The sequence below is a fragment of the Bos javanicus genome, chromosome 14 (genome assembly GCF_032452875.1).
Source record: "Bos javanicus breed banteng chromosome 14, ARS-OSU_banteng_1.0, whole genome shotgun sequence".
In the NCBI taxonomy this organism is placed as follows: domain Eukaryota; kingdom Metazoa; phylum Chordata; class Mammalia; order Artiodactyla; family Bovidae; genus Bos; species Bos javanicus.
Window position 1 is genome coordinate 66,080,415 of NC_083881.1, and position 24,704 is coordinate 66,105,118.

At 43.2% G+C, this 24,704-nt stretch overlaps 1 protein-coding gene across 2 annotated transcripts in view; it reads left to right on the forward strand.

Annotated features, from left to right (window-relative positions):
• Nucleotides 1–1,228: 1,228 nt before the first annotated feature.
• The window catches only part of NIPAL2 (NIPA like domain containing 2), a 92,920-nt gene continuing 69,444 nt past the window's right edge, over nucleotides 1,229–24,704 (forward strand). Inside the window, exon 1 of one of the 2 annotated variants that reach the window (XM_061439285.1) lies at nucleotides 1,229–1,473. In XM_061439285.1, the coding sequence (XP_061295269.1) occupies nucleotides 1,339–1,473 (135 nt within the window). In that variant the 5' untranslated portion in view covers nucleotides 1,229–1,338. The remainder of the gene's footprint in view (nucleotides 1,474–24,704) is intronic. The other variant, XM_061439286.1, reaches the window with a different exon arrangement.

The following is a 24,704-nucleotide window of genomic DNA, read 5'->3' on the forward strand; positions in this document are numbered from 1 at the left end:
CAAAGCACCTTATATAAGAAGACTCAGCATTGTGCCAATGAAAGAGTCGCAAGTTCCAGGGCAACAATAGAGAATCATAGAGTTCCCAAGGCCAGAGGGACCTAACATCACATGTAGTAACTCAGTATTATTTGAATACAGATAAAACCAGAACATCTGGTTAGAGTTCCTTAAGCCCATTACGAATTATCTCCCAACCTAAACTGTTACACGCAATGGTTGGCAACTTTCCAGCAAGTTCTTCTGGTTCCATCGGAGGGAAGCCCATCCAGTCCCAGATATGTACCAGAGTCTTCCAGCTACCACTGGAGAATCCTTCTTTCCTTCTAGGAAGTTTGATAAGGTTCAGTCAAGTGTTGGCCCTGAGATGTAATCTCTCCAATCTTTATTCTCCTGTTGCTTACAACATTTGCTGGGAACTCCTGAATTTTCCATATGTAAACAGTTTTAAAAACATAAGTGAGAAACACTGCATCTGAGATAGACAGCTGGATTGCCAGCTACTGAAGAAGGTGGCTGCTTTGGGTTCACCAACAAAGGTCTGTCTAGTCAAAGCTATGGTTTTTCCAGTAGTCATGAATGGATGTGAAAGTTGGACTATAAAGAAAGCTGAGCGCCAAAGAATTGATGTTTTTGAACTGTGGTGTTGGAGAAGATTCTTGAGAGTCCCTTGGACAGCAAGGAGATCAACCAGTCTATCCTAACGGAAATCAGTCCTGAATATTCACTGGAAGGATTGATGCTGAAGCTGAAACTCCAATACTTTGACCACCTGATGCGAAGAACTGACTCACTGGAAAAGACCCAGATGCTAGGAAAGATTGAAGGCAGGAGGAGAAGGGGACGACAGAGGATGAGATGGCTGGATGGCATCACCGACTCAATGGACATGAGTCTGAATAAACTCTGGGAGTTGGTGATGGACAGGGAGGCCTGGCTGCTGCGGTCCATGGGGTCGCAAAGAGTCGGACACGACTGAGTGACTGTACCGAATTGAAAGTCTCCTTTCACTCCTGTTCACTTTAGTTTTAAGTGTTGACTCGGCGCTCCTGGGCTTGGAAGCGTTTTGGCCTTGAGCGCATCCCGACCCCGCGCGCAGAGGGGCCCGGCCCGGGAGGCCGCAGCGCGGGAAGGCCCCTGGGGCACCTGGCACCGCGCGGGGGCGGGAACCAGGTGGCCCGGGCGCGCCCGCTTTGCCCGGACACCGAGCAGGAAGTGGCTCCGGCGCGGCCCGGGCGCGGCCTCCGCAGGGCGCGCCTCCTCCGCGGCGCCTGGCGGGTGCGGCTGGGCCGGGAGGCGGCCGGAGCCAGAGCCCCGGCGAGCGGGCAGCGAGTGCTTATGGCGGCGCCGGCGCCGGGGGAGCCCGGGGCCGCCGCCTCGGCCGTCCTGGACGAGCTGGCTCGGAACTTCACGTATGGGGCGCAGGGCGCCGGCAATGGCTCCCTGTCGGGCGCGTGGTACCGCCGGAACCAGGTAAGGTCCGGCCGCCCCGCCGCCCGGGGGGGGGACCGGGTTGGGGCTGCCCACGTGGGCAGAGCTGACACGCAGTTTCCACACGTGGACCTCACTGCCCGGCGTTCGGGAGAGCGGGGAAGCCCTGGGCAGCAGCCCCCGGGAGTGGGTCACACAGGCCGGCGGTTCTGGGCCTCTGTGTCCCCACACATCCCGCCTCTCCAGCCTCTCCTCCCAGATGGACTCTAAGGCGTGTGGGGGCAACCCTCCTCCACCCGTATTCGCCCCCAGGATCATTTTACAGTTAAAAACATGAGTGACACTGTTTCTCAGAATCAGAGAACTGGTTCAAGGCCACCAGATAGCACCTCTGTGCAGATGCTCTGAGCGTGACTGTGTGTGTGTGTCCCCAGCGTGTCAGCTCAGCTCCTTCCATTTCCGCACAAGAACACTGACATTCTCAGGTTGCAGTTGCCAGACTCTCTCCTTGCTCACCGGCCCTGTGGGAAAACGTCGTCAGCCTCAACAACGCCCATGTACGCTGGAAACACACATTTAACAAGATCAAAGGGGATTGGAGCTGCCCATTTATTTCAGGCTTGGTTTAAGAGCAGGAGGGGGAAAAAAAGCCCTTCCTCTAGCCACATTTATATTCTTTCAAGAACGAGCAAGTGATCTTGATATGGTGGATTCCAGGCTCCCTTCTGTTTTCATAATGTGTTACTTTGTTCTTGTTCTTTAACAAATCAATAGGTCTTTTTATTTTACAACACTGTAATTATAAAATATCTGTTGTTGGTCTAAATCAGGGGCTTTAACCGTAATCAAACACCTGGAAGCCTTTATGCTTGCCAAGTGTTTTGAATGTTAGTTTCTGAAATGTTAGAATTTTGTTTTCAAAAATTTAGCTCAGAAGATAACTTACTTATATAAGGACAAAATAAACGTGTCCACCTTATTAGTTTTCAGCAGAGGAGAGAATGTCACTTTGAGTGTGCTTTACCACAAAACATACTAAAACAGGAAAAGTGAGAGGGCACTGAGCCTATTAGATTCCATTTCTCCTTCCTTCTACCAAGAAGAGTTACAAAGACTGCTTTTCATGGGGAGTTCTTTGAGCATATCTGTTATACTATGCTTATGCTAGCTTATGTTATAAAGCATATTATAATATGCTAATGCTAGAAACAGTCCCAAGAAAAGTCAACTGATTTTTTTGGTCTTTTTGGTAAAGGAATTAAAGAGTTAGTAAATGTGACCTGAGATGGCATCATCCAAAACAGGAGAAAACATTGTTTGCAGAGCGGAAATCTCTGTAGACATTAGTTTTCTTTAATGGTTCCTGGAATTCAAGATTGTCTTGGCTCTCTGACACCGAACATAGCTTATCATGTGACGTAAATGTGAAAACTTAACTTTATGTTTGCAAGGCTTAACTTGCCTTTGGCAGTATAGGTTTGCACAGGTTAGAAAGAGTGTATCAGGAATATGCTAATTGAAACTACTCAGTTGACACATGAACCATAGCTAGTTTGAGGTAAGACTGTATCAACTTTTCCCATTATTATGCAGATTTAGATTATCTTATAAGATTTTGGGATTTTAACTTTTCATTGATTGCATTTGTTTTTAAGCAAAAGTAAAACTTGATTTTTAAAAATTCATTCAGCAAAAATTTTATTGAGTGCCTCTTGTGCTGAGCAGGCCAGTAGAAATAAAATGGAATCTAATTTTTCTTTTCTTTTTGAACATTAACTGATTATGTACTGTGCTTAAGTCGCTCAGTCGTGTCCAACTCTTTGTGACCCCATAGACTGTAGCCATGGGGATTCTCCAGGCAAGAATACTGGAGTGGGTTGTCATGCCCTCCTCCAGAAGATCTTCCCAACCCAGGGATTGAACCCAGGTCTCCCATATTGCAGGTGGATTCTTTACTATCTGAGCCAGGAGGGAAGCCCTAACTGATTATAGATAGCTGCGAATGGGAGTGGCTTCAAGAAAACGAAATAAGGGATATAAGTTTAGGACTTCCACACTCAAAGTTAACCATGGTTATTGGATGGTGGTTTAGTCACTAAGTCATGTCCAACTCTGGTGACCCCGTGTGCTATAGCCCACCAAGCTCCTCCCTCCATGAGATTTCCCAGGCAAAAATACTGGAGTGGGTTGCCATTTCCTTCTCCGGGGGATCTTCCCGACCCAGGGATCAAACTCCGGTCTCCTGCATTGCAAACAGTACTCCTGCATGCAGATTCTTTACTGAGTGAGCCACCAGGGAAGCCCTGATTACTGGATAGCCAGAGTTTAAATTTTATTACTACTGAAATACTCGGACAGTGTCTGTTCAGTGATAGCTCAGCTCTCTGTGGTTTTTTAAGAGAGAACCATCAGATCTGATACATTAACCTTACTCACAGAAAAAGAGCAACTTCCCTGAAACACATTTCAGGTGACAGATGAATATTTAACAGTGCCTTCTTAGAATCAGTGACATCTAAAGCAAAGATGTGAGTGGTTTTAGAGGAAGAAATCTCCAAACAAGTAATAAGTGGGAGTTCAGAGGGGAAAGTGTTCTAGGGAATCAGGGAAGCAAGGCTTTTGCCCAATCTGCATCATTTAGGCATCTGCCTATACAAGTATAAGTGCAATTAAGTTCTGCCAAGGTATTTTCTTTATGTTTGATCCACACGTTTTCAGTATAAAAAGATAATGCTTCTAAGATTATTATTGAACTCCCCACTTTGTATAAAGCACTGTGGAATATTCAACACAGTCTTTAGACACAAACTCTTCCTTCCTTCTTGTTATTAGATGCTTGGGGAAACGAGCTATGTAGGTAACTCTAAAGCAAGGCAGTATGTTTTAAGTGTCATGTGAGGGATATAAAGTCCTTTGGGAATTCAGAACAAGGTGGGTTTTAGCAGGGGCCATCAGGGATGTTTTCCAGAGAGGTGCTATTTGAACTGGACACTTAAAGACAGAGTTTCATTAATGAGAGTGCACAGATGGAAGGCACTGCAAGAAAGGAGAAAGTCTGCAGACGAAGGAGCAGCCCACATGGTCTGGACAGGTGCCCTTCTGAACGTTTTTGTACGTAGAGTAGAATTCAGTGGCCGTTCTGGTTGCAGTGGAAAACTGACAGTGACCGGAAAGTGGAAGTACAGTTTCAGATCTTAGACGTCAACATGAGTTGCCTTGAAGGACAACGGGTTAAGATGTCTGGACTCTGACTGGTAGACAGTGGGGAGCCATTGAAGGTTTTTTTTGTGAACAGAGAGTGAAGCAATCAAAGCAAATGCTGCTGCTGCTGCTGCTAAGTCACTTCAGACGTGTCTGACTCTGTGTGATCCCATAGATGGCAGCCCCATCAGGTTCCTCTGTCCCTGGGATTCTCCAGGCAAGAATACTGGAGTGGGTTGCCATTTCCTTCTCCCAAAGCAAATGAAAGACATTTGAATTAGAGTTGGCAGTGTGAAGGAGCCTCAAACAGGCCAACTGTGGACTGAATCCAGCCTGTAGATGTGTCTTGTGTCAAACTGCACAGAGGTTTAAAAATGTTTAATACATTGCCAACATTTAAAAAATGAGTATGTAAGGTTTCAAATTTCCATGATCTTTTTCAACATCAGAAGTGCTAGCAACTTGGCCCTTTTCCCCACATGATAACTGTGAGGGGGAGTTCACAGCGCAGAACATCTGTGCTCCCCACTTGGGCTGCCCCCCTGCTGTCTTCTCTTTTACCTACTGACCCCTGTAGGTATTTAATTTGCAACAAGCGTCAGAGGCTGTTGTCTAGTTTCTGCTGTCAACTAGCTCAGTGCATGTAGGCAAGTCACACTGGGCTTCAGTTTTCCTTGCTGGTAAACTCATGCTTAGAATGAAAGACCCACAGTCTTTTTCATGTTATCTGGTTGAATAAATAAGTGCTAATCCAGCAAGGCTGTAGAGGGAATGGCCAGGAAAGAATGAACGTGGGAAATATTGTAAAGGAGGGGTTTCGTGGCTGTTTCTTTAAGTTTATGCACGTTGCTAAATGTCTAAATTCGAAAAGATACTGTCAGAAAGGTTTCTTCTGCACAGGGTGGATGAAGAATTCAGATTTAATGTCCTTTGTTTGAACTTTTGATTTTCAATGGCTTGAATTTTTAAAGTCAACATATTTAAAGGAAAATTGATACATCTTGGCAGGGAAGAGGGGAATGGAAGAGACTGACATTTGTTATGCATTTGCTATGTGACACTTTATAGCTATTATCTCATTCGAGCCCCCCAACAACCTTGTAAGATATGTATTATCCTCACTGTTCATGTAAGGAAATTTGTGTTAAATCACTTGCCCCCAGATCTTACAGCAAGTAAGGTCTAAACCTAACTGCAGAGCTATTTTTATTCCATGCCTGAAGGCCATTGCTTAGAAACTAAAGCTTGAAAAGAATGTGGTAAGGGAAAATGAATATGGCTTGTCTCACTGGACTAAAGAAAAATCACACTGCGTTTTATAGTGCCCTTTTATTGATTTTGCTTTGCTACCATTTATCTCTTTTCTGCTGGTCACTGCATCTGATTGCCTCTTACAGACATAAAAGTGTCAAAACTTAGAAATACCAAAGGGCGAGGTGGAGGTTACTGGTCCTTTCCATTTCATTCCCAAGAAAAGCCTCTTTTTAAATTTTGTTTATACTTATTGACCTTTTTTTTTTTTTTAAGCCTTCCTTATATAGCCAATGTGGCATTTCCCCTTTACCAGGTTTTCTTCAAGAGGTACAATATAAGGCAGCAAAAAGGAGGAAGGAAGAAATCAATTACCTCCAAGCAATTGTATCAAAGCTTTTCTAACCATTATCATCATTGTAGTCACCCCATGGTCCTCAGTTGAGGAACAGATTCTTAATGCTGTCGTGAATTTGTCACACCACATGTTTGCATTTAAATCTACCTGTCACTCTCACTCTTTGTGACCCCACAGGCTGTAGCCCACCAGGTTCCTCTGCCCACAGGATTCTCTAGGCAAGAATGCTGAAGTGGGTTGCCATTTCCTCCACCAGAGGATTTTCCCAGCCCAGGGACTGAACCCGTATCTCCTGCTTCTCCTGCATTGCAGGCGAATTCTCTACCACTGAGCCACCAGGGAAGCCGATTCCTACTAACTAGTTATAAAGTTGCATTCATGCAGTCAGCTAAGTTCAGGCTGTGGGAAACTTCTCCAGTTTACAGGTTTATGTGGCTCAGCTTCTTCGCAAATCACTTTTACGGGGAGATAAAAGGGGGAGAGCAAGGATAGAGATTCTCCTTGCAAATTAAAATACAACTAGAAGAGATATTAGACAAAACAGACAGTCTCCCTTCACAGTGTTCAGGGATGCACACTTCTGTGGTGAAACCGTAAGGGAAAGGAAGGAAGTGATTGCCACGAAGTCAGACCAGGGTTTTCTTGGGCAACGGGAGAGGCTGTGATGGGATGAAGCAAAGGGAGGGCTTTGGGTGGGCACCCAGTTTCTGTTTCATGATCTGGATGCTGTTATGAGAGTGTTTGCCTTATAATAATTCATTTTAGTAATTTGTTTGTCTATATCATTTTCTTTGCAGTTGCCTGTATCTATTATATTCTACAGTTTTAAAATGTTTAAAAATATTATCAATGCTATGACTGTTCAACTTGCTTGTTTTACCCAGATAGTGTGGGAAATGGTACGCTGTATTCATTTTGTTTGCTTAGGAGAATTATTTAAACAATTTCTTTTTAAAGTGTTGGTGATTGTTCAAATTGGCATTTGAGAGTTTACTGTGGAAAAGATGACTTTCCCCTAAGCTATCCATTTTGTTCTAGGATAGGGTGTTTTAAAAAGCTTGGCCTCTTTACTAGATGTGTTGGCAATTTTCTTAATTTCTCCAAATCTTGACTTTCTCTATCAAAATGGTAATAGCAATAACACTAATAACACTATATACCTTATAGGGTTGATGTAGGAATAAAATAAAATAATGTATATCGAATAGTTAGCAGTGCCAGACACATAGAAAGCACAGAATAAACACTAGCTAGGAACTTCCCTGGTAGTCCAGTGGCTAAAACTCCTTGCTCCCAAGGCCCAAGTTCAATCCCTGGTCAGGGAACTAGATCTCACATGCCACAGCTCAAAGACAACTAAGACCTGGCCCAACCAATTAAAGGTAATCTGCAAAACTGTTTTTCAAAACTAGCCATTATTAGAAGTATTACAGTCAACCTATGCTACAGGAAGTATCATAAAATATATATTTCTAATGATTAGTCATTACTGAATTTCAGTCAGTTCAGTTGCTCAGTCGTGTCCAACTCTTTGCAGCCCCATGGACTCCAGCACACCAGGCTTCCCTGTCCATCACCAACTCATGGAGCTCACTCAAACTCATGTCCATCGAGTTGGTGATGCCATCCAACCTTCTCATCCTCTGTCATCCCCTTCTCCTCCTGCCTTCAATCTTTCCCAGCATCAGGGAAAGAGTCAGTTCTTTGCATTAGGTGGCCAAAGTACTGGAGTTTCAGCTTCAGCATCAGTCCTTCCAATGAATATTCAGGACTGATTCCTTTAGGATGGACTGGTTGGATCTCCTTGCAGTCCAAGGGACTCTGAAGAGTCTTCTCCAACACCACAGTTCAAAAGCATTAATTCTTCGGCGCTCAGCTTTCTTTATAGTCCAACTTTCACATCCATACATGACTACTGGAAAAACCATAGCTTTGACTAGATGGACCTTTGTTGGCAAAGTAATGTCTCTGCTTTTTAATATGCTGTCTAGGTTGGTCATAGCTTTTCTTCCAAGTAGCAAGCGTCTTTTAATTTCATGACTGCAATCACCATCTGCAGTGATTTTGGAGCCCCCCAAAATAAAGTCTCACACTGTTTCCATTGTTTCTCCATTTATTTGTCATGAAGTGGTGGGACTGGATGCCATCATCTTCATTTTTTGAATGTTGAGTCTTAAGCCAACTTTTTCACTCTCCTCTTTCACTTTCACTTTCTTCTTTTTTTTTTTTTTTCCCTCTTTCACTTTCATCAAGAGGCTCTTTAGTTCCTTTTCATTTTCTGCCATAAGGGTGGTGTCACTTGCATATTTGAGGTTATTGATATTTCTCCTAACAGTCTTAATTCCAGCTTGTGCTTCATCCAGCCCAGCGTTTCACATGATGTACTCTGCATGCAAGATATATAAGCAGGGTGACAATATACAGCCTTGACGGACTCCTTTCCCGATTTGGAACCAGTCTGTGGTTCTATGTCTGGTTCTAACTGTTGCTTCCTGACCTGCATACAGGTTTCTCAGGAGGCAGGTCAGGTGGTCTGGTATTCCCATCTCTTGAAGAATTTTCCACAGTTTGTTGTGATACACAGTCACAGGCTTTGGAGTAGTCAATAGAGCAGAAGTAGGTGTTTTTCTGGAACTCTCTTGCTTTTTCAGTGATCCAGTGGATGTTGGCAATTTGATCTCTGCTTCCTCCACCTTTTCTAAATCCAGCTTGAACATCTGGAAGTTCACAGTTCATGTACTGTTGAAGCCTGGCTTGGAGAATTTTGAGCATTTAACTCATTGCAAATGGAAATAAGAGAAATTTTGTCAATTATTTGATGCAACTCTCTTTTCTTTAATCCAGAACCAACTGTTTCTCTACCTCCACTGCCTTCCTCACTCCATTTGGTGTTTGGCTCCCCTTCACTCTCCAGACATAGTCACATTACAGAGCACTTCTTGATTGCAGTAATTTCCTAGTTGGAACACTTGTCATCTAAGGCAAGTGTACTAAGGCAAGGATTTGCCCTGTGTCTTCTGCCTCTTTCCAGACTTCTGGATTGGGGAAGGATAGAAGTGTGGCCCTGGGAACAGCTGACAGGATTTGGTGTCAGAAGTGTGATGACATCTTCAGATGCTGACGGTAGTTTAACCGACTAAGGACCAGCACCCCAGCTTGGGAAAGCTCATGCTGTGTCAGCGTTAAGACTTAAATGCTGTTTATTTTAGCTTGGGTGTTTTGGTTTGTTTGTTTTGGCTTGTTTTTTTCTCAAGGTCCAGTGTTCCTCCACTCAGTTCACGCCTTTTATATTGCACTTTACATAAAGTCAGAGCTCTTCAGCACTCTGTCCTGGTGCACAGCCCAGAGGCTAGCAGGTGCCACTCCACTTCCCCTCCACCTGGTTCTCAGCACGTGCACACCTGTGCGTTTGTTTCATCTTGTCACTTGGCCTGATGGCCACTCCCAGCGTGTTCTCCTGTCGTCTTTAGCACACGCCAGGAGATGCAGAGTAAACACAGGCTTGTGTAAACACAGGCTAGCTTATATTTAGTCATGAGCTCCACACCTCACCAAATATTGTGTTTGTCCTGGCGTGGCTCCTTCAGAGACCCACCCTAGTCTTGGCGGGTTGTTCTGAGGTCTGCCAGCAGCCTCAACTCTGTGGCTCCCTAAGCCACCCCCTCACCTTCTCAGCACCTCTCAAATGGTTTCCCCCTTTCAGTGACCTGGGCCTGACCTCTGTGGCTTGCAACGGGGGTCCATTTCTCTTCTGGCTTTGACACTTGGCTTCCCGACGAAGAACGCTTTGTAAACTAAGAGGCTTTGGTTGGCGAGTCCCTGGAAATCTAACTTTAACTGGCTTAAATAATAGAGGAAATTAATCAGTCTGGATGACATGGAAGGCCAGAAGAACTCCGGGTCCACACCAGCCTTGATCCACAGGCTGCAGTCGCATGGCAAACACAGGGTCTCCCTCTCCTCTTCCACTTCTGTTCCTCGGGGCTGTCGATCCCACTTTTTGCAGGCTCACCCCTGTAGCCTTCATCCTGCCTTTTCATTTTCAGGAAGGAAAGCTTGACTTTCTCCACCAATGAAAATCCATTGCCTTTAGTCTGACTGGACAAGGTTAGGTCCGTATCCTTTCCTAAACCAGTTGCCAAGGCCCAAAGAACATGAGCCCTTGGGAAGGGCTGGATGAAAAAGAGGTCCTGTAGCTAGGATGAGAGGTACTACATGGCCCTAACAGCAGTGACCACTGGGTAGGCTGGAGTCCTCCTCCTCTGGTTCACTGTCTTCTTGGGCAGCCACCTCTCTCCCCAGCTCATCAGAGACCTTCACTTTCTATATCCTGCCTCAGAGGAGCAGCCCCAGAAAAGTCACCCCAGTGTAGCCCGCCTTGTCGTTGTGGGTGAACCAGAGCAGTAATCTCCTTAAAAGCTTAGTTATAGGATCAGTTTCTGAAATATTTTCCTTAGCGTCAACTCTAAGCTGTGACTTATCTCTAAATTCTAGACTTACCACCCTCACTCATGCTCTCTCCCCCAAGAGGGGTTTCTAGAAAAGCCTCTTGTCTTTCTGCAGACAGAAAAGTCAGAGGGTATCTGCTGGCAAAAGGAGTATCTCAGTCTTGCCTCTACCTGCTTAGTGATGTCTTTACCATCAACAACCACCTCTTCAGAAGGTAGGAGCCTCCTAAAAGTTTAGTGGATTTAGGTGAAATAGGTGTGGTATGTGAGTGCAACGCTGTATGGAGTCCTAGAAGCCACGTCAGCATTGCTGATAATGTCATTCAAGGTTGAGGTCAGTCCTGTGAATTCTGGGAGGTCTTTATTTCCTCTTCAGCCTCTGGACTTGCAGGGCTCTGATTGTTCCGGGGCTATTTGGGAGACAGAGATACTCTTCCCTCATTACAGCCCACACTGAGTTTGATCAGCCAGTCAACAGTGACGGCCCAAATGCAGCCAACATTCCACTCAGTAAAAATCACAAGTAGAGAGCCCTTCTCAAGAGCGTTGGGCAGTGATACCAGAGAAATCGGAAACATGGACTCTGTCCTCAAACTGTAGCCATATATGGGGTGTGATATATGTAAATTAGATCACATATCCATTATCCAGGGCTTCCCTGGTAGTTCAGCTGGTAAAGAATCCGCCTGTAATGTGGGAGACCCCAGTTCGATTCCTGGGTCAGAAAGATCCCTTGGAGGAGGGCATGGCACCCCACTCCAGTATTCTTGCCAGGAGAATCCATGGACAGAGGAGCCTGGAGAGTTACAGTCCATAGGGTCGCAAAGAGTGCACACACACAGGCATACATTATACAGTGTACAATGTGTGTGTGTGAAAGATGTAGACAGAGAATGAGAATGCCTTAGAAATACTTGAAAAACCACAGTTGAAGGACTGGTGTGAAGCTGCCCTTGCTTATACAATCTGATGGACTGCTTCCATTGTGCTTCCAGGACTAGCATAGTACAGTTACATAATTGTACGTGAAGAGAGCCAGAGCAGAAGAGGAGACAGTGTGAAGTGCCTTTGGATGTGACTGCCTGAGCCGCGGCAGTGGAGAAACGAGTGGTTCTTTGCGAACAAGGTACAAGTGGACCCCCTGTCACAAGCGGCGGCCACAGCCACGAAGTCGAGAATAGTCCTGAGTTCCACGCTCAGCATTTTATTAGACTTCTGAACTGTTCTCTCAGACCCAAATCACAGTCACCATCTATGAGTTCTTTGGGTATCAGAGGTGGGCTGACCATAAGGTGGGTTGGGACCTGGTTGCTGGACCAGTGGGATGTGAGAATTTTGCCAGGAAAGGGGGAGCTTGGGGTTAGGGGGATTTATTTGGTTACGAGTACTGGCCCTTTAGAGGCAATGGAGTGTCCAGGTCACAGTGTCCCAGAGGAGAAAATCTGCACTTGATTCCTGCCTTGATGTCAGAAAGATCTGGTCTGGTGGGTGGAGAGGGCCGCAGGAGTCTAGGGCAGATGCGTGTCAGTAAGAGGCAGTGTCACTATCCCTCCCCCATATCGAGGCAAAAACTCACCCAGGGGCTGGGGCCTGACATACACAGTGGAGTTTAGTCTCCAGGAGGATGGAGCTGGCAAAATACAGCCCAAGTTCAAGGCTGGCATTGCTCTCAAAAGAGTCATGCACTCTTGAAACCCAATCAGGTGTGGGGGAAAGAGCTGTAATTCAGCGAGCTCCCAGGTTTTCCAGCTCAAGGGAGGAAGCCTCTCGCGCATCCTGGGGTTTCCCTGCAAAAGGCAGCCGGCAATCCTGCTTCTTTGAGAACAAAGAATGACCAATTTAGTTAAATTATTATTAAGAGTATGTTCTTGCAAAATTTGAAAGGTATGGGACCTCATATCTGGATGCAAACAATAGCATTCTTTGTGTTCAGCATGTCAGTCCTTGTTTCAAAGATCCCCTTTCCAACATTAAACAGGATTGATTTGTTTTCTAATAGACCCAAGTTTAAGATTTCCTTAAGTGATATCTCACCTTTCTTGACTATTGTTGTTCTCCTTTTAATGAAGTGTTAAAAGCCCCCAAAGGATGTCTTATTAAATTTTTCCCATAAATTTGTTCTGCTACAACTTAAATTTCTCAAAAACAACAAGCATGGTGGCTTAGTAAGCTAAGTAAGGCTTATCGTTAATGGGGTTCAGTTTTTTAAGATAACAAATGTATAATCATGTAAGTAAACGTGTTCCCAAGTAAAAGACAAAATGTAGCAGTGCTTAATTGTGTGGGAAGGCAGTATGTTGGGCTTTTCTGCCTGGGTTTTTGAGGTTGATTAAAAATTGGCATAGACTAGCTTGTAGAATAGCAACGATACGCTGTGTTTTGTAACCCTGACCTTTTCTGTTGGCTTTAAATCACCAGATTCGGATCCAATGCTATGAGACTTTCTCAGGATAGAAAGGCAATAACCTTATGGCATACAAAAACCAAGATAACAAATTAAAAATCTCTTCTGGAATGAAATTTTTTCTTTCTTCATTTCTACGTATGGGATTATAGCTTTAACTTAGTTTGGGTTAGTACTGCAGACAATGCAATTATCTACAAGGGCAAAGGAGATTAGGGGTAAGAATAGTCCAACCCATTCAGCATTCTAAAAAGCATTACATTTTTCCAGCGTTTGCTGCAATGAATGTGAATATTGTTTCTTCATGGCCCTGTTGTAGTTAACTCTCCACATTTACCCTCCTTCTTCTGAGATCCCAAAGAGTCTCCTAACTGGTTTTGCTGTTCCCTGGCCTTGCTCCCTCCCAGTCCATCCTCCACACTGCGCCAGGATGTCTAAATGTCTCCTTTGAACCTATCCTTCTCTGCTTTAGCATCCTTCGTGTTGCAGCACCACCTGCAGACCCATGGCGTAAAAAGGCTGCTGCCTGCCCCTCCAGTCCAGCTGTACTGGAGTCATGCCAGTGTAATTACGATAAAGATCTTGAGACAAGAAGATTAACCTGGATTATCTGGATGGACCCTAAATGCCATCACATGTTATCTTTTTTCTTTTTTTATGAGAGGGAGACACAGGGAGATTTCACATGGAAGAGGAAGGCAATGCAGCCACAGAGACAGAGGTTAGAGTGATGCAACCATAAACCAAGGATGTGCCAGCAGCCACCAGAAACTGGGGGAGGCACGGAACAGATTCTCTGCTAGAAACTCTAGAGGGAGTGTGGCCCTGCCATCTTGATTTCAGCCCAAAGAAATTGATTTGGAGCTTCCAGGCTCCAGAACCGTGAGAGAGTAAATTTCTGTTGTTTTAAGCCACCAGGTTTATGCTGATTTGTTACAGCAGCTTCAGGAAGCTAATATACTCTCCAATCTAGGCAGACTTGTGCTTTGTCCCTTCTGTTCGCATGGATTCTATAGAGTGTACCTCTATTAGAGATTTCACAGGTGGTAGGCGGGGGGCTTCCCTCATAGCTCAGTCAGTAAAGAATCTGCCTGCAATGCGGGAGACCTCGGTTCAATTCTTGTGTGAGGAAGATCCCCTGGAGAAGGAAATGACAACCCACTCCAGTGTTCTTGCCTGGAGAATCCCATGGACAGAGGAGCCCAGTGGGCTACAGTCATGGAGTCCAAGAGTCGGACACGACTGAGTGACCAAACCACCACCAGGCTGTTACTGGGCCTCCCAGGTGGCGCTGGTGGTAAAGAACGAGCCTGCCAATGCAGGAGACGTGAGATGCGGGTTCGATCCCTGGGTCAGGAAGATCCCCCTGGAGGAGGGCATGGCACTCTACTCCAGTCTTCTTGCCTGGAGAATCCCATGGACAGAGGAGCCTGTTGGGCTACAGTCCACAAGGTCGCAAAGAGTCGGACATGACTGAGTGACTTAGCAGCAGCAGCTGTCTGTTATTGGTCACTTTTTCTACCTCTTCTGAGCTTCTTGAGGATTCTTTGCATCCTTTGGTCCTGAAATAGGACCTAATATTTATTAGTTGCTAAATAAATACCAAATGGGTTCATGACTGAGCAAATAGCCTCTGATGTGGACTTTGTCTGTCTCCCATATCCACCATCTTCTCTGTGGTCACTTGCATTTCATGTCCTTTTCCTCCACCTTCATATTTTTCTCAACCAGTGTCTACATGTGGTTTTAAGTTGTGCAGTGGTCTTATTTTTCTTATTAATCTCTTTCCTTAGTTCAGCCAGCTTCCTATTTATTTCTTGCTTTTTTTTTCTTTCCTTGTTATCATCTCCTCTTTGAACTCTTTTAAAATGAACCCATATTCTCTTTAAAAAATTCATTGAGCCTCTAAAGCAGATTTCTTAACTTCTTAGTTTGGAATTTTTCCAACCTATAGAAAACTCAGAAGAATAATACAGTAAACACCACATGTCCTCATCTGGAGATTCACTTGTTAACACTATACCACATTTGTTTGTTCTGGCTCATTCTCTTTGTCTCTCCCTCTCTCTTCCTGTTTTTTATTTATATTGTCACGTATCATTTGAAAGTAAATTGCACACATTATGAATCTTTACTCCTACAAATTTAAGGATGTATTGCGAAGACTTTGGATGTCGCCTATCCCCTCCCAACGTTCTGAAAGTGAGATTGCACCTGTTTACTAGGTGCAAATACAAAACCACCCCAGCTCACTCCTGAGAGTTTCCCGTGAGATGAGATGAACTGAATACTCATTTCTCAGGCATATCATCCCCTTTAGGTTCAGGTTCTGTAAGATCACTCCTTCAGTGATGAGTTGACCTAAATCCCTTAACCTGTGATGTTTCCCATACTAAAAACTGGACCTCTCATTTCCATGTTCAGGGATATTTTACTGCCTGGAACAGGAGATAGCATTCTTCTACTTGTGAGTTGAATATGACTATTATAGTGTTCAAAACTAGCTCTCACTCTATGGTTCTTTTGAACCATCTACTGGCTCCACCAGGGTCTGATTCCAAATTTATGTTTTGAAGGCAGAGCCAGAGACTGGAACAGACTATGACCAATTCCACACATCCCTATTATCATATCCCATCACCATCTGGCCAAACTCCTCCACCCATGGTTATAGGTCAGTAACTTTATGTGAAATATCTAAAGACCATTCTGGCACCAAAAAGTAGGATAGAAGATTGTTGTTCCAAGTAAAACAAAAATATCCTGAGTACTTATTAGTGCTGATATTTTCAAGCTCATTCTCCAGAAATTTTTGCTGTGGCTCCCACCATCTTTTTGCCAAAACATCCTGGAAAAGCCAGACCTTACGCTGCAGTAGTGACAGGAGTGAACCCTACAAAAATAAAGGGCACCTTTCTGTGTTTCTGGTCTGCACTTGTAATCACATTGTTAAGATGTCGAGCCCCTTTGCTTCTTTTATCTTTGCTTTAGTTTATGTGCACTAGGAAAAAGAAACAGATTCTGCTAAGTTTAAAATTGTGGAAAACGAACATTGACTAGCCAGACAGTTACCTATTGCAGTCTATGAAGAAACGGTGATTCAGACGTGAGCTGGGTGCCTGGGGCCAAAATTGGTCTGGTATCTATCTAGCTGTGTGACTTTGTGCAAGTCACTTTCCTTCTCCAGCTCTCTGTTCTCCTTCCTGACCACCAATCTCCAGATCAATAGGGAGGGGAGAAAAGGGGGTAGGGGGAGGAGAGGAACCTGAACTTCCATTAATTCTAGTATGCTGGAAGGCAGAGAGCACTCTGAATAAAGTAATGAAGTAAACTAGATGTCTCTTAATTTATTAAGTGGCAAGTTTATAAGGGCTGCTCGCTATATGCAAATGACACCACTGATTTCTGATGAGGATTCTGTAATCATTAAAGCACATTTACCAGAGGCTCTAATTGGAAACAGGGTTTAGTAGTGCTTCAGTTCAGTTCGCTTCAGTTCAGTAGCTCAGTTGTGTCCGACTCTCTGCGACCCCATGAACCGTAGCACACCAGGCCTCCCTGTCCACCCAAACTCATGTCCATTGAGTCGGTGATGCCATCCAGTCATCTCATCCTCTGTTGTCCCCTTTTCTTGCTGCCCTCAATCTTTCCCAGCATCAGGGTCTTTTCAAATGAGTCAGCTCTTCACATCAGGTGGCCAAAGTATTGGAGTTTCAGCTTCAACATGAGCCCTTCCAATGAACACCCAGGACTGATCTCCTTTAGGATGGACTGGTTGGATCTCCTTGCAGTCCAAGGGACTCTTACCTCAAGTTATTCTAAGTCCTTGAAGGTAATTAAACCACCTTTTCTGGGAAAACATTGCAAATTTGAACCTCCCCATCGCAACCAATTAGGGACATTAATGAGGATTTACTGAATTACTACTATTTACAGGTATGTGTCAAATGAATTTAATGAGTATTCAATTAACCTTGAATAACTTGGTAAAATTTCAGAAAAACAAAGAATAATATATACCAGTTTATACAGTGCACAGGCATACTTCTGAGATATTACAGTTTCAGTTCTAGGCCACTGTAATAGAGCAAGTATTGCAACAAAGTAAATCACATGAATTTTTGGTTTCCTAGCATGTAAAAGTAATGTTTACACTTGCATTGTCTATCAAATGTGCACTTATGTTACATTTTGCATTGTGTCTTAAAAAAAAAAAACAGTGTACATACCTTAATAATTCATTGCTGGGACTTCCCCGGTGTTCCATTGGTTAAGATGCCATGCTTCCAATGCAGAGGGCCTGGGTTTGATCCCTGGTCAAGGAACTAGATCCTGCATGTTATAACTAAGACCTGGCACAGAAAACTAAATTTATATATATATATCAGATCAGATCAGATCAGTCGCTCAGTCGTGTCCGACTCTTTGCAACCCCATGAATTGCAGCACGCCAGGCCTCCCTGTCCATCACCAACTCCCGGAGTTCACTCACACTCACATCCATCGAGTCAGTGATGCCATCCAGCCATCTCATCCTCTGTCATCCCCTTCTCCTCCTGCCCCCAATCCCTCCCAGCATCAGAGTCTTTTCCAATGAGTCACCTCTTCACATGAGGTGGCCAAAGTACTGGACTTTCAGCTTTAGCATCATTCTTTCCAAAGAAATCCCAGGGCTGATCTCCTTCAGAATGGCCTGGTTGGATCTCCTTGCAGTCCAAGGGACTCTCAAGAGTCTTCTCCAACACCACAGTTCAAAAGCATCAGTTCTTCGGTGCTCAGCCTTCTTCACAGTCCAACTCTCACATCCATACATGACCACAGGAAAAACCATAGCCTTGACTAGATGGACCTTTGTTGGCAAAGTAATGTCTCTGCTTTTGAATATGCTATCTAGGTTGGTCAACTTTCCTTCCAAGGAGTAAGCGTCTTTTAAATTCATGGCTGCAGTCACCATCTGCAGTGATTTTGGAGCCCAGAAAAGTAAAGTCTGACACTGTTTCCACTGTTTCCCCATCTATTTCCCATGAAGTGATGGGACCGGATGCCATGATCTTCATTTTCTGAATGTTGAGTTTTAAGCCAACTTTTTCACTCTCCACTTTCACTTTTATCAAGAGGCTTTTGAGTTCCTCTTCACTTCCTGCCATAAGGGTGGTGTCATCTGCATATCTGAGGTTATTGATATTTCTCCTGGCAATCTTGATTCCAGCTTGTGTTTCTTCCAGTCCAGCGTTTCTCATGATGTACTCTGCATATAGGTTAAATATGCAGGGTGACAATATACAGTCTTGACGTACTCCTTTTCCTATTTGGAACCAGTCTGTTGTTCCATGTCCAGTTCTAACTGTTGCTTCCTGACCTGCATACAGATTTCTTAAGAGGCAGATCAGGTGGTCTGGTATTCCCATCTCTTTCAGAATTTTCCACAGTTTGTTGTGATCCACACAGTCAAAGGCTTTGGCATAGTCAATAAAGCAGAAATAGATGTTTTTCTGGAACTCTCTTGCTTTTTCCATGATCCAGCGGATGTTGGCAATTTGATCTCTGGTTCCTCTGCCTTTTCTAAAACCAGCTTGTGCATCAGGAAGTTCACAGTTCACATATTGCTGAAGCCTGGCTTGGAGAATTTTGAGCATTACTTGACTAGCGTGTGAGATGAGTGCAATTGTGTGGTAGTTTGAGCATTCTTTGGCATTGCCTTTCTTTGGGATTGGAATGAAAACGGACCTTTTCCAGTCCTGTGGCCGCTGCTGAGTTTTCCAAATTTGCTGGCATATTGAGTGTAGCACTTTCACAGCATCATCTTTCAGGATTTGGAATAGCTCAACTGGAATTGCATCACCTCCACTAGCTTTGTTCATAGTGATGCTTCCTAAGGCCCACTTGACTTCACATTCCAGGATGTCTGGCTCTAGGTCAGTGATCACACCATCGTGATTATCTGGGTCGTGAAGATCTTTTTTGTACAGTTGTTCTGTGTATTCTTGCCATCTCTTCTTAATATCTTCTGCTTCTGTTAGGTCTACACTATTTCTGTCCTTTATCGAGCTCATCTTTGCATGCAATGTTCCTTTGGTATCTCTGATTTTCTTGAAGAGATCCCTGGTCTTTCCCATTCTGTTGTTTTCCTCTATTTCTTTGCATTGATCGCTGAGGAAGGCTTTCTTATTTCTTCTTGCTATTCCTTGGAACTCTGCATTCAGATGTTTATATCTTTCCTTTTCTCCTTTGCTTTTCGCTTCTCTTCTTTTCACAGCTATTTGTAAGGCCTCCCCAGACAGCCATTTTGCTTTTTTGCATTTCTTTTCCATGGGGATGGTCTTGATCCCTATCTCTTGTACAATGTCACAAACCTCATTCCATAGTTCATCAGGCAATCTATCTATCAGATCTAGACCCTTAAATCTATTTCTCACTTCCACTGTATAATCATAAGGGATTTGATTTAGGTCATACCTGAATGGTCTAGTGGTTTTCCCTACTTTCTTCAATTTAAGTCTGAATTTGGCAATAAGGCATTCATGGTCTGAGCCACAGTCAGCTCCTGGTCTTGTTTTTGCTGACTGTATAGAGCTTCTCCATCTTTGGCTGCAAAGAATATAATCAGTCTGATTTTGGTGTTGACCATCTGGTGATGTCCATGTATAGAGTCTTCTCTTGTGTTGTTGGAAGAGGGTGTTTGTTATGACCAGTGCATTTTCTTGGCAGAACTCTATTAGTCTTTGCCCTGCTTCATTCCGTATTCCAAGGCCAAATTTGCCTGTTACTTCCAGGTGTTTCTTGCCTTCCTACTTTTGCATTCCAGTCCCCTATAATGAAAAGGACATCTTTTTTGGGTGTTAGTTCTAAAAGGTCTTGTAGGTCTTCATAGAACCGTTCAACTTCAGCTTCTTCAGTGTTACTGGTTAGGGCATAGACTTGGATTACTGTGATATTGAATGGTTTGCCTTGGAAACGAACAGAGATCATTCTGTCGTTTTTGAGATTGCATCCAAGTACTGCATTTCAGACTCTTTTGTTGACCATGATGGCCACTCCATTTCTTCTGAGGGATTCCTGCCTGCAGTAGTAGATATAATGGTCATCTGAGTTAAACTCACCCATTCCAGTCCATTTGAGTTCGCTGATTCCTAGAATGTCGACATTCACTCTTGCCGTCTCTTGTTTGACCACTTCCAATTTGCCTTGATTCATGGACCTGACATTCCAGGTTCCTATGCAATATTGCTGTTTACAGCATCGGACCTTGCTTCTATCACCAGTCACATCCACAGCTGGGTATTCTTTTTGCTTTGGCTCCATCCCTTCATTCTTTCTGGAGTTATTTCTCCACTGATCTCCAGTAGCATACTGGGCACCTATTGACCTGGGGAGTTTCTCTTTCAGTATCCTATCGTTTTGCCTTTTCATACTATTCATGGGGTTCTCAAGGCAAGAATACTGAAGTGGTTTGCCATTATCTTCTCCAATGGACCACATTCTGTCAAATCTCTCCACCATGACCTGCCCATCTTGGGTTGCCCCACAGGCATGGCTTAGTTTCATTGAGTTAGACAAGGCTGTGGTCCTAGTGTGATTAGATTGACTAGTTTTCTGTGAGTATGGTTTCAGTGTGTCTGCCCTCTGCTGCCCTCTTGCAACACCTACCGTCTTACTTGGGTTTCTCTTACCTTGGGCGTGGGGTATCTCTTCACAGCTACTCCAGCAAAGTGCAGCCATTGCTGCTTGCCTTGGACAAGGGGTATCTCCTCACTGCCACCCTTCCTGACCTTCAACGTGGGATAGCTCCTCTAGGCCCTCCTGCGCCCATGCAGCCGCTAGCCATCATCTGAGCCTTCAGTGAATCATAATCTTTTTGCAATAGTAGCATCAAATATCACTGATCACAGATAATCATAACAAATACTATGATAATGAAAAAGTTTGAAATATTGCAAGAATTACCAAAATGTGATATACAGACATGAAGTAAGCAAATACTGTTGGAAAAGAGGTGCTGAAAGACCTCAATGCAGGGTTGCCACAAACCTTCAACTTGTGCTTATCTGTGAGGCACAATAAATGAAGTATGTGTCTATTAGCAGGAAACTGCTTCTGACACCTGCTTTATACCTAAATATTTCAGTAGATATGAAATAACTAGACTTTAGAAGACAGCAGGCAGCTTTCTATTACACACAAGTGGACCCTTAATTGTTGACATCTGAATTCTGGGACAAGCTTGTTTTCTCATGAAACTGAGTGTTTACTGAATTCCAACCCCAGTTGATTATAAAGTACTCCGTTTGAGATCTTCCTAAGGCCAAAGGTCAAAATTTACTATTTCTAGACAGTTTTTAATCAGTCTGAGAGTAGTTAAGTTCAAATAGCCTTTAATAAACAACTTCTCTGTGCCAGAGACCTGTGCTAGTCATTAGGGTTACAAAGATGAGTTGGTAAGTCACAGCTCTGCCTTCAAGGAGCTTATAGTCTCCAGGGAAAATACACCTGTAAAGAATAATTATAGGGACTTCCCTGCTGGTCCAGTGGTTAAGAATCAGCCTTGCAGTGCAGGGGAGGGGGCTTCAATCCTTGGTCAGGAACTAAGATCCCACCTGCTGTGGAGCAACTAAGTCCACACCACAGCTAGAGAGCCTGTGTGCTGCAACAGAAGATCCCACATGACGCAACTAATACCAATCAGTTCAGTCCAGCTCAGTTGCTCAGTCTTGTCCGTACTCTTTGCGACCCCATGGACTGCAGCACGCCAGGCCTCCATGTTCATCACCAACTCCCAGAGTTTACCCAAACTCATGTCCATTGAGTTGGTTATGCCATCCAACCATGTCATCCTCAGTCATCCCCTTCTCCTCCCACCTTCAGTCTTTCCCAGCATCAGGGTCTATTCAAATGAGTCAATTCTTCGCATCAGGTGGCCAAAGTATTGGAGTTTCAGCTTCAGCATCAGTCCTTCCAATGAACACCCAGGACTGATTTCCTTTAGGATGGACTGGTTGGATCTTCTTTCAGTCCAAGGGACTCTCAAGAGTCTTCTCTAACACTACAGTTCAAAAGCATCAATTCTTCAGCACTCAGCTTTCTTAATAGTCCAAAAATACAACCAAATAAATATTTTTTAAAGATAATGATTATAGTACAGTTTAATATATGTACTGATGGGCATGTATATTTTGACCTCAAAGGGATGTCAGAAATGCTGAACTTGAGGATAGATCTGAGGAACTTCTCCATAATTCAGTACAAAGAGATAAGAGTTGGAAAATATGAGAGCTATTTTAGGGAAAAAAGAAATAAAAAGTCTAACATACTTGTAAGAGGAGTTCCACATGGAAAGGATAGAGGGAACCATAGATACTGGACTGTAATCGTGTAAAATGTCAACATCGAGGGGAAGGCTGGAGGAAGGGTGCGTAGACCTACCTCGACGTTTCTTTGTAGCCTACCATGAATCCATAACTATTTCAAAATTGAAAGTTAAAAACCATTTAACAGTAGTTACTAACAGAATATAAATAAGATATGTAACTTCCCTGGCCAGAAGAACAGGGGAAAGAAAAGAATAAAGAAAACTCAGTCATTTCAACAGGATTCAGGAAAAGAGAAATTAGAAAGCAAAATAAAAAAAGTAAGATAAATGCAAAAACAAAAATGACGTTGAAATAAATGAAAATATGTTTATAGTCACAATAAACAAAATGGACTCACCTCCCCATTTCACAAAAGTGTCAGGGTTTTTTTAATCCAGTTATTTTCTGGGTATTAGAGATGACTAAAATATGACACACAAATGTTAAAGTGATGTGGAAAATGGCAAATATCAAAAGAAAGTATATTAATATCAGCTAAAATAGATTTTAAAGAAAAAACATTGAGATTAGTACTTAATGATAAAAGGAACAATTAGCTGGGACGATAAAACAATCCTGAACCTGTATACACCTGGCACTATGGTCTTAAAAACATAAAGCAAAGCTCAATAGATTTAAAAGGAAAAATGGGTAGGTACACATTTGAGTGTATTTTTAACATAAAGACCTTACTCCTTGAAAGGAAATTATGACCAACCTAGACAGCATATTGAAAAGCAGAGACATTACTTTGCCAACAAAGGTCTGTCTGGTCAAGGCTATGGTTTTTCCACTAGTCATGTATGGATGTGAGAGTTGGACTGTGAAGAAAGCTGAGCACCGAAGAATTGATGCTTTTGAACTGTGGTGTTGGAGAAGACTCTTGAGAGTCCCTTGGACTGCAAGGAGATCCAACCAGTCCATTCTAAAGGACATCAGCCCTGGGTGTTCTTTGGAAGGAAGGATGCTAAAGCTGAAACTCCAATACTTTGGCCACCTCATGCGAAGAGTTGACTCATTGGAAAAGACTCTGATGCTGGGAGGGATTGGGGGCAGGAGGAGAAGGGGACGACAGAGGATGAGATGGCTGGATGGCATCACTGACTCAATGGACCTGGGTTTGAGTGAACTCCGCGAGTTGGTAATGGACAGGGAGGCCTGGCGTGCTGTGATTCATGGGGTTGCAAAGAGTCGGACACAACTGAGTGACTGAACTGAACTGAACTGACACATTTGAATGTATTTTTAACATACCTCCCTAGGTAATTAATAAACAAACAATCCAAAATTTAGTAAGAATAGCAAAGATTTGAGCAATGAATTAATGGAGATAGATGAATAGATAGAATATATAAAATATATTAACTCAACTATTAAGTAATTTTTTTTCAAACATACATGGATCACTTGTTTGACCTTACACCAGCCAGTCACAAATTTTAATTTACACAGTATAATAGGTGAAAGGCAAATGTTAATTTATACACAGCATGTTTTCTGCCCACAACTCAGTAAAATTAGAAATTAGCAAGAAAGTGAACATCAACACCCCATTCATTTAGAAATATTGAAAAATACACCTTTTAATAATATAGGCTCAGATTAAAATAAGATGATCATAAAATATTTAGAACTAAATGCCAGTGAAAACTGTGGATGCCAAAAGTATGCAGGCAGCTAAAACAGAAGATATACTTAGAAATGAGTATCCCTATTTGCATATATCACTGGATAGAAGCAGAAAAAGCTGATGAGTTAAGAGTTCAAATGAAGAAGACAAAAAAGGAAAAATGGAGTAAACAAAATGAAGATATTAAAAATAAATCAAGGAAGGAAAGAAATATATTTATGTTAACTTCATAAAAACAGTCATTTATCTCTGGGAGGGAGAAGAGACTGAAGTAGAGCTTGTTACATTTGTAGCATTTTATTTCTTTGGACAAAAAAAGTAAATGCCTGTGTTTTTAAAATCATTTTTTTTTGGTAACAACTTTATTGAAATATAATTCACATAGCATATAATCTACTCATTTAAAGTGTACAGTTCACTGAGTGGTACAAACATCACCACAATCAACTTTAGAACATTTTTATCACCTCAAAAAGAAAGCCCCAGCCTTCAGCTGTCATGCCCAAGCCCCTCTTCCTTCCCACCCCTAAACAACCACAAATCTGCTTTCTGTCTCTATAGTTTTGCCTAATCTGGACCTTTCATTAAATAGAATCTTAAAATATGTGCTCTTCTGTGACTTAATTCTTTCACC